At 44.4% G+C, this 9,451-nt stretch overlaps 1 protein-coding gene across 1 annotated transcript; it reads right to left on the bottom strand.

The window, feature by feature from the left end:
• Nucleotides 1–1,017: 1,017 nt before the first annotated feature.
• On the bottom strand, nucleotides 1,018–8,547 carry RPL7 (ribosomal protein L7). Its single transcript, XM_066180204.1, has 7 exons — nucleotides 8,480–8,547; nucleotides 7,289–7,391; nucleotides 6,397–6,563; nucleotides 5,639–5,776; nucleotides 5,177–5,286; nucleotides 3,896–4,106; nucleotides 1,018–1,082 (listed from the first exon to the last, which is right to left on the bottom strand). The coding sequence occupies exons 1-6, from the start codon at nucleotides 8,491–8,493 to the stop codon at nucleotides 3,898–3,900; spliced, it is 741 nt and encodes a 246-aa protein (XP_066036301.1). The 5' UTR covers nucleotides 8,494–8,547; the 3' UTR covers nucleotides 1,018–1,082; nucleotides 3,896–3,897.
• Between the last annotated feature and the right edge of the window lie 904 nt (nucleotides 8,548–9,451).

Here is a 9,451-nt window from a genome sequence, read left to right as displayed (position 1 = left end):
AACTGCTCCTATCCACATGAATCGCGTTTTCTTCCACTTTATAGTACCTGCAGTCTAACACTGCAAACAAATTATGTAATCCAACTGAGTAATTACTTTGAATGTGAAAAAAAATACTATTTTGTTAAATATTTTATGCTTCCTTGGTAAAAAATACCTGAAGATGTTCAAAGCTGGAAGTAATTACCCAGCTCAGATGTCCCTGGCACTGGAAGGACATCAACCTATTGGAGAAAGCCCAGAGGAGGGCTATTAGGAAGCGTAGGGGCATGGAGCACCTCTCCCATGAGGAAAGGCTAAAGGAACCAGAATTACTCAGCCTGGACAAGAGAAGACTTCAGGGTGACCTAATTGTGGCCTTCCAGTATGTGAAAGTAGCCTACAATAAAGATGGAGAGGGGCTTTTTTATCAGGGTATGTAGGGGACAGGACATGGGGCAATGACTTCAAATTAGGAGTAGATTTTATTAGATTTTAAGAAAAAATTCTTTACTGTGAGGGTGGTGAGGCACTGGAACAGGTTGCCCAGAGAAGCTGTGGATGCCCCATTCCTGGAAGTGCTCAAGGCCAGGTTGGATGGAGCTCTGGCTCTGAACAACCTGGTTTAGTGAGAGGTGTTCATGGCAGGGGCACTGAAACTAGGTTTTTTCTTTAAGATCCCTTCCAACTTAGATCACTCTTAGATTCTCTGATCTAAAGACGTTAAGAACAGATTTACACTTGCTGCCTCACATAGAAAGATTTTCACATAGCTTTCTGGTGCGTTACAACTAAGCAGGATTCCTGCCCACTCAACGGCACATAGCTCCGTTTGTCATTTATTGTTGCATCTCAAAATCTCATCTGTTACCTGCACAAATCCTTCCCAATTTTCTTACCCCAAATGAAGGTCAAGCAATATCTACATACTGCTAATTCAAATTATGGCTGTGTGAAACACATGACTCCAAACTGAACCTGACAAACGCCACCACTTCAGAGGAGGATCACAAAAAGAGACTAATCGAGACAACAGACTGTTTTGTGCAAGATTGTTTTATTAACAGACCAGACTTTGAAATATTGCAGCTGGGCATCTTTACCTGCAAGGCAAAAAAGAAAAAGATATCATTAGGCACATGTAGATCTGAAATAACTCTGGCCATATGTAAAAGTAATACACTGTTACAGTTTGTAAGTTTGACTGAAAACACTCATTTCACTGGATTTAAGACTGCAGTAGTCTCACACATGGTAACTAACTTCTACATTAGCATCTCTTTACTGAAAACAGAGATTTGGAGTACCAGACCTAACAGGATACACATTTCTACCTTAAACCATTAATACCTATACTTGGTAATTAAAGACATGCCAAGACATTGCGCATATTTTAACTTCTGCTGCACTCTCATTTTTGGCATATTCCAGAGACTGTTCACATACAAAAATGAAAGCAAAAAAGCCAACTTGGGTCCAGTTCCTGTAAAGCTTGCTTGAAAAATTGATGAAATTCAGTATGTTGCCAATAATATTTGCCTTCATGTACCTCTGCTCTTTCCTCCCAGTCTATACAAAGGAATCAGTACTGAGGTCTGTTTTTTTCACTCACTTGAGACTACCACTTAAGAAATAAGCGACAAACAGAGTAAGAAATAAAGACAAATAGCATGAAACGATCCACTTATAGGGAAGAGGAATACTCTTCCTCAGATATACAACTCTTCATAATGACATTACCTGGAAAGTATTGCCAGTACATCATCTGAACCTACTACTTCAGTTTGCCCATGGCCTCAGTAGAAACTGCAACATTCCTTTATTTTCTACATGTAGGCTACTTCAATTTTAAACATGCACTCTATTCACAACAGCAGGAAAAGGAAGATGAAGAGACAAGAACAATCAGTTATCTTAGATTTAGTCTGTAGGAAAAGCCTAACAACTGCTTATAAGCATAAAATAAGTAACTGCAAGGTCACTTCCTAAATTAAAAGATGAAGTAAAGCTCTAAGGTATGCCACTTATTTGGGATGCTGAGCTACAAGTCCAGTGAGAAACACGAGCAACCAGATGAATGAATATCCCCTGTTCCTCTGCCAATATAGCAACCTTCACAGGCATTTTTCACAACTGCAATGGTGAGCTAAAAGCTTTCCATCTGTAGAAAGGCTCCTGAAAACAACAGTATCAGTACACATCTGATGTTTAGCAGGGAAGATGGAGGAAAAGGGATCTACACTAACAGAAGAGCTGCAGTGCTTCCATTAAAAACAGCATCATGCTCAGAAATCAGAGAGAAGGATAACAGCCCTTCTCAGCCTTGGTTATGCACTAACCTCAATGACACATCTGCCAATACTGAACTTCCAAGTTTCTGCCACAAGCAGCAAAATTCTACAAGAATAGTAGTGGGAGTAACTTAACATCACCCCAGGCACCACATGTTACAGCAATTCTGCTTCTCAGTTACCAACATCTTCTCACAGCTGAGCTAAAAAGCTTTTCAAGAACACTGTCCCCAGTAAGAAGCTACTTTCCAGAAGTTGGAATTTCCACATGCCATGTAACCCATGCTTTAAAACTCTGCTGACTTCACAGATGGGAGATAACAGCACAACATGCAAGGAGCCTGAACTGAGGAAACCAGCAGCCTACAAAAAAGCTTCAAGAATTAACGCTGTCAATCAAATGGAAGTATTTCCTAGATCTCCTTTAGCTCCTTGGACAGAAAGCAGACCGCAATGAGCTCAGCTTGCTGTGCCTTGGCTTTAAGAATATTTTTCTAAGACTTGAGAAGAAAAACCCAAAAACAAAACAGCAAAACAACATAAAACTCCCTTTCCTTCAGAAACTTTAACTTCTGAGAATTCATCCAAAAGCAACTGCACCTGTTTTAAACTGTAAAATCACAACGCTACCCATTTTTTATGAACCAAACTTCTGAAGCTAGAAATTCGTAACTGAACTGCGTATCTAAAACAAAAAACAAAGCCAAACAAAAAACAACCAAACAAATAAAACCCCACTCCAAACAAATCCCAACAAGCCAAATAAAAAAAAAAATTCCGACTTCGGAGGAATTAGTTTGGGGAAAATTGGGTCTTTGATAACCTTTCCAAACACCCTAACACAATGAAGTTTTCTTAAATTCCAGCATGCCTGTCAAGCCAAAAAGATATTTGACTGAAACTAAGATATGGGCAACACTGAAGGTGGTTTAGTGTCCAAAAAGTAACATACAAGAACTCTGAAAAAAGTGTTGGCTTTGAATGGCAGAGACTTCTCACCAAAGCAGGAACAGCAGAGTCACAAAAATAGATAAGACATTGTTTGGAGTAGGTCCTACCTTTAGGACTCAGCTGTCACTGTTAAATCACTTTAAGTGTTATAAACCTTCTCACTTCTAAAGAAGAGACTACTCAAATGGGCAAATCAGTCTTTCAAAATTACCAACTTGGTCACTATACATGAATGCTTTAAATGAATCATTCTGAAGCTTGAACAAGCTGAAAATTTAGACCAGTCCTAACCAGGCTTTTCTAGAAAATCTGAAAAAACCACAGTACTTGCAATCACAAGACTTCAATCATATTAACAGGTCATTAATGAGGCTTGAAAGTTTTAGCCAAGATCTCAAGGCTTCCCAACAAAAAAGCAAAATAAAGCTTTAAAACAAGTTTTCAGTAATGTTTGCATTTCCTAAACGTATCAACTACACTGACAATGTAACTTTCCAAATGTTTAAGCTTTGGTAAGACTTCCAAAAGAAAACCAGAACACCGTATTGTTCAAGTAGTTTTATACTCCAGGTACCACCCAAGAATAAGTGAGCATCTATCAAACTTGAATGCCTGACAAATAATGACAGCAGCCTGCAGAGCTGAACAGTGGGCAGCCTTGGGCAGTATCTCACCATTAGTTCATTCTCCTTATGAGTCTGTTGATCTGGTCTTCTCTGTTACCAGCATCTCCACCTTCCACAAAGTGGATTGTTTTCTTCTTCATTCCACCCCGAGGAGAGGATAACTTGAAGGGCCAAAGGAAGTTGTTCACAACTTTGAAGTTCTTGCCAACAGTGTAAATTTCATGGATCACATCTTCCATGCAGATGATGCCAAGCTTTCCTAAAATTCAGACAGTTTTCAGAAAGACTTCAGAGGCACTGGTCAATAACAAAATAAGAATACTCACATTGTTACTGTCATGCCTACTTATTCTGATAAACTTCAGGAAGTCAGAAACCATTCACTTTGTCATGAAACTGAATGACTGACTTTTCCAATTAAAATGGATTAGCTGCAGCCAAGTCAACATTTAGACGGCACACTTGGCAAGAGGCATCAGTTTCAACTGTTCAATATTTGCTGCCAGCTATGAGGAACAACAAAAAACAACCCACACTTACAGAATCTTAAGAAAACACACTGTTCTTTGAAGAAAAGCTAGATGAAATACATCTAAACCACTGTTAGGTGTAACTCAGGGAAATTCACTAGCTATTAAGTTAGGCTGCTGAATAACGCTACAGCATGTTTCATTAATGCCTTTCCAGAGTCTTCAGCAACATGTTACAAGTCAAGTCTCATAAAACACAGTGCTAAAAAGAGATTACAACAGAAAACCTTCAGGATGTTAATCCACTGCACAGGAAAAGAAACAGGCATGACACAGCCTAATCTGAAGCAAAATACAAATCAAGTACCAAAAAAGAGGAGAGACTTGAGTGGTCACTTTCATTCATTCTGGCATGACTGCAAGAGAAGGGAGCTTCCCAGAGCAGCCCATGTCCCAGCTGTGCACCACGCTTTGCTTTTACTGAATACACTGATCACTACCTAGGTCTTTTAAAAGGTTTAAAAAGTCTGTTTACCAGATCACAAAAGTCAAAGACAAAATGTCTAATATTGAAGTCTGAAAGTTAAAAGCTATGACGACTTTTTCATGCTACAGCACTTTTTCGTTACTCAAAGACCTACAGACCTCATAAAGGTTAAAGAGATTACATTTAACATTACAAATTTAAAAGGCTAAAATTTGATTCTTTACACCTATTTTCAGTACTTTATGATGGAAATTATTTCCACCTTGCTTTGTATTAAGCACTAAAGACAGGAGTAGAGATCATAACTAAACACCAGTGTACTCCAGTGACACTTCAGGACAGATGCCCAGCCCAGTACTCAGCAGAATTTACCAAGGCGTTTCTGGATCAGGCGGTTGTCAGTCAGAGCAATGCGCTGCTTGTTGATCTTGCCGTAACCTCGCTTGTAGATCAGCTCATGCACAGACTTTAGGTTGGGGTAACTGTAACAGTCACATTTAAAAAAAACAATTTTAAGTCTTTGCAAGCCACATTTCACACTAACGTTAACATCCCTGATTTGGACTTCCATACCAAACAACTAAGGATCATTCCACCATGTCCCACACGTAAACACAAAAGCAACAGAGAAGCAGATCTCATAACAAGTTCCCAAGAACACAGGTATGAGAGTTGAGTCATGCCTAGCAGCCCTTACCTTTAAAGTAGTGCCTTAACCACATTTTCAATTCAAAGACGGAAAAGCACACACAACCCTGCAATTCTAGCATGGCAAAATACAAAACCCACCCAACACCTGCACCTTGATTAGGTACAACTGGTCCCTTCCCTCACCCCCAGGCAATGTAGGGTTCCACAATCCGCAGCATGTTGATAGAGGCTTTGTTCAGTTTTACAAAGGTGCCATTAAAGATCTGCCGCAGGCGAAGGAGCTGCAGAACCTTGCGAACCTTTGGGCTGACACCGTTGGTACTGGAGAAGAAAGCAAAAGAGCCTGAATCATCAACATCCCAGAAACACCAGGTATCAAGTTAAAGAAACAACCCCAAAAAAAACCAGCACTCTTCCCATACAAGAACAGATTTAACGGATTACACAAAGCAAGCTTAGTAAGTTAACTTACTATTGCTATATACTTCAGTATGAAGTTTAAGTATTATACTGAAACAATTTAGAACTAGCCTTGTGCTGTCCTGAACATAATTCTTCCAATCACACCATTTTTTTAGTTTTCTGTAACACTTTACCAAAGTAGAACAAAACAAACACTTGAAGAACAGCTCAGCAGAATGTTTGGGAATAGGGACATGTAGTTTTATCACGTTGAAGGTGAGAAAGAATAACTGTCTGCATGTATTTTCGGCCTTGTCTTCTTAAAAATCAGGGATTCCTAAAGATAGTAGGCAGCAAAATTATTTAGCCCTTAATTAAACACACCTCAATGGCATGTACTGTATTTACCAACAACTTCTCAAGCCACTGGTGGAAGGCTTTATCCTTAATGTATTTAGGCCCTCAAAACAAAGAGGTAACAGGAAAGCCAATTCAGTACTTTTAAACATAAAATTGCTTATACCTGTATCCAACCTTACCCTCTTATCCTGATGACAAATGCCAGCTTTGGCTCAGCTGGGACATAGTAATTGCCAGCTTTCCGGGCCATCCTGGCCATACGGATCTCCTGCCTGTACATGTGCCTGTACTCCTTGTGGTAAGCCTGGGCCCGTGCATAGATGAGCTTCCTTTGTGCCTTGCGGTACTGCAGGGAATTGGAAATTGCTCTGAGTTAGGAAGTGCCTTTTAGCATGTGAAAATCACCTTCAAGTAACACGACATGTTCTAGAACTTCCCCCAAGTAACACAGATCAGTATCACACAGCTCAGAACCCTCAGCTCCAGAGAATCTCACAGGCTGTTACACAGCAACCAATGTTATGATCCCTGACGCCTCATCAGCACTGTGGTGATAAAGAGTAATGGGCACAAATTGAAAGATGGAAAATTTAGGTTAGATATAAGGAAGAAGTTTTTTATAGTGAGGGTGGTGAGACACTGGAATGGGCTGCCCCAGGCAGCTGTGGATGGGCCAACCCTAACAGTGTTCAAAGCCAGGCTGGATTGGATCTTTGAGCAACCTGGTCTAGTGAAAGGTGTCCCAGTCCATGGCACGGGGGCTGGATCTAGATGATCTTTAAAAGTCCGTTCCAACCCCCTACAGTTCTAGGATTCTCTGATTACACATCAACCTCCCCCTCACAAAGGCTATAACCTCTTGCCCCATACGAGATCAACTTCAACGTTACAGACAACTGTACACTTTTACCCTTAAATCTGCCCAAAATTTTATCAGCCACTAAAAGCATATTTTAGTCCAAAACATTAAGCAAATACCAACATACTGTGCTACTACATCACATCAGTAACAGCAGCAGCTACTACTGCAGCAAATAAGCAATCTGAGTCAAGGGATCAGAAAATATTCACCTTTTTTATAGCCAAAATCTTCTTCTGACGTTTGGCTTTCATGACCGCATAGGCCTGCCGCTTCTTCAGCAGGCTCTCGGGCACAGAAGGCACCTTCTTTACTCTAAGTGAAAACAAGAAATAAAAGCCTTCAACTGGTAGAAAGAAACTCAGTAACACTACATCTGACAAACATCATAAGTCTCAAACACAACATGTGTGCAAGCCTCACTACCTTGAGCTACAACACTGCATCTTCCTCACCCTCACTGTTCCCAAACCTGGAACAGCATCCCAGGACAGTTCCCTGGGACTGAACTGGGTGATCTTCTGGTCCAGAACCTGCACCATTCTCATTTGGAACCAGAGAAGAAACCCTGACAGACCAACCAGAGCTGCACACAACTGTAACTACAAAGACTTGTCCTACTTTGCTGCAACTGGTAATAAAACAAAGTAGTTTCAAGAAAACCCCTCTGATCAATGAACATTTCAACAGGTGCTTGAACAGGAAAAGCTTCTTTGGCAGTACTGCGAAATTTCGCTCAAATTATCAGAGTGGATGATGTTGGAAGGGACCATGATGGGTCATCTCGTCCAAACTCTCTGCTCAAGCAGGATCATCCCAAAGCACAGGGCACAGGATTGCATCCCGATCGTTCTGAACACCGCCAGTGAGGGACACTCCACAACCTCTCTGGGGAACCTGCTCTAGTGCGTGGTCACCCGTACGGTAAAATTCCTCCTCCTCAACTTCAAGCAGAACTTCCTAAGCATCACTTTCTGCCCCGTCCCCTCTCGTCCCGGAGATTTTAAACTCCTAAACGCGACAAAACTTGTCAGAACGGCGTTTACAGAGCCACTATCACCCTGACGACCGCCTACACCAGCCCGGCGGACAATCACTCCCTGCTCCAACTTCCACACAGCCCTGCCTGCCCAGCCCGAAGGAACCCGCCGCCCCGGCCCCAGGTTCCCGGCGGCGCCGGCGCTCGGGGCCCACCCTCCCTCCCGCCAAGGGCCGGCCGCCACAGCCGCCGCCTGCAGAAGGGCCGGGAGGTGGCGGCTCCATCTCCGCCGCGCCGGTCCCTCCTCTCCCACAACTCCCAGCGCCGGCGGACGCACGGCGGCCCCGGGGGAGGTGTGGGCAGGGCTGGGGCGGCAGGGCGGCGGCGGATGGCGGCGGATGGCGGCGGGCGGAACGGGACTCACTCCTTGTCCGCCATGGTCAGCGCCGGAAGAGAGGGAGGTGCGCATGCGCGGGTCTCTCTTAGCTCATTCGCCCGCGCAGGCGAGGCCCTGCGCGCTGGCAGGACCCCGGGTTTGGACGTCCTTCATTGTGCCTGACCGCCGTGCGAGCGCAGGGGTGTCCGGCGAGTGCCTGAGGTAAAAGCGTCCGGGAACTGCTGCCGCCCCGCCGGGCTGGACCCGGCTCTGTCCCGGGATCGGCTGTGTCCCGAGCACGGGCTGTGTGCCGGGATCGCCTGTGTCCCGAGCAATGTCCGTGTCACCAGCAATGGCTGCATCCCGAGCACTGGCTGTATTTCGGGACCGGCTGTGTCCCGAGCTGTGACCCGGGCCGGGCGGGAACCGCTCCGTCACCAGACCCAACCTTCCTCTGCGGTGATGGGGCTGCCAGGCGTCTCGCATGAGGGAGGATTTCCCTATTTCAGCCTTAAACCCCGTCCCGAGTGCCTACGGGACGCCACCTCTCGCCCGCGCTCAGTAGCGCGGCGGGCACGGAGGCGGAGGGGGGAATGCTGCCCGCAGGATCCTTCACCGGGACGCACGGGCAAATGGGAACAGCGGGCTCCGTTTCTGCCGGGATGTGTCTTCGTTAGGCGGGACATCTTTTCGGTTCGCCACACGGAATCAGTAACTGCACTGTGGAGAAGGGAGGGCGGCTCGGGAAGCAGCGCTGCCCAGCACAGCAGCCTGGAAGGCTGCTTAAGGTTGGGGCTCGTAAGTCTCGTCCCGTGCGCGCCTATCCGTGCTCCTAAAACCACCCAGGAAGACACCGGCAGATCATTACACACATACGGGAAGAAGAGGAATTAGTGGAACTCTGAGCAGCAACGGACTGTCCGGTGTAAAAAAAAACGTGTAGACGGGAGCAGGGCTGGGGATAAGGAATGCCGAGCTCTGCGTTTACTGATTTTATTTGTTGCTGATTAACAGCACGCA

This window comes from Chamaea fasciata, unplaced genomic scaffold (genome assembly GCF_029207755.1).
Source record: "Chamaea fasciata isolate MVZ Bird 193981 ecotype frontalis unplaced genomic scaffold, bChaFas1.0.hap1 SCAF_1, whole genome shotgun sequence".
In the NCBI taxonomy this organism is placed as follows: domain Eukaryota; kingdom Metazoa; phylum Chordata; class Aves; order Passeriformes; family Sylviidae; genus Chamaea; species Chamaea fasciata.
The sequence above is the reverse complement of the archived record's forward strand: the minus strand, read 5'-3'. Positions and strand labels throughout refer to the sequence as shown.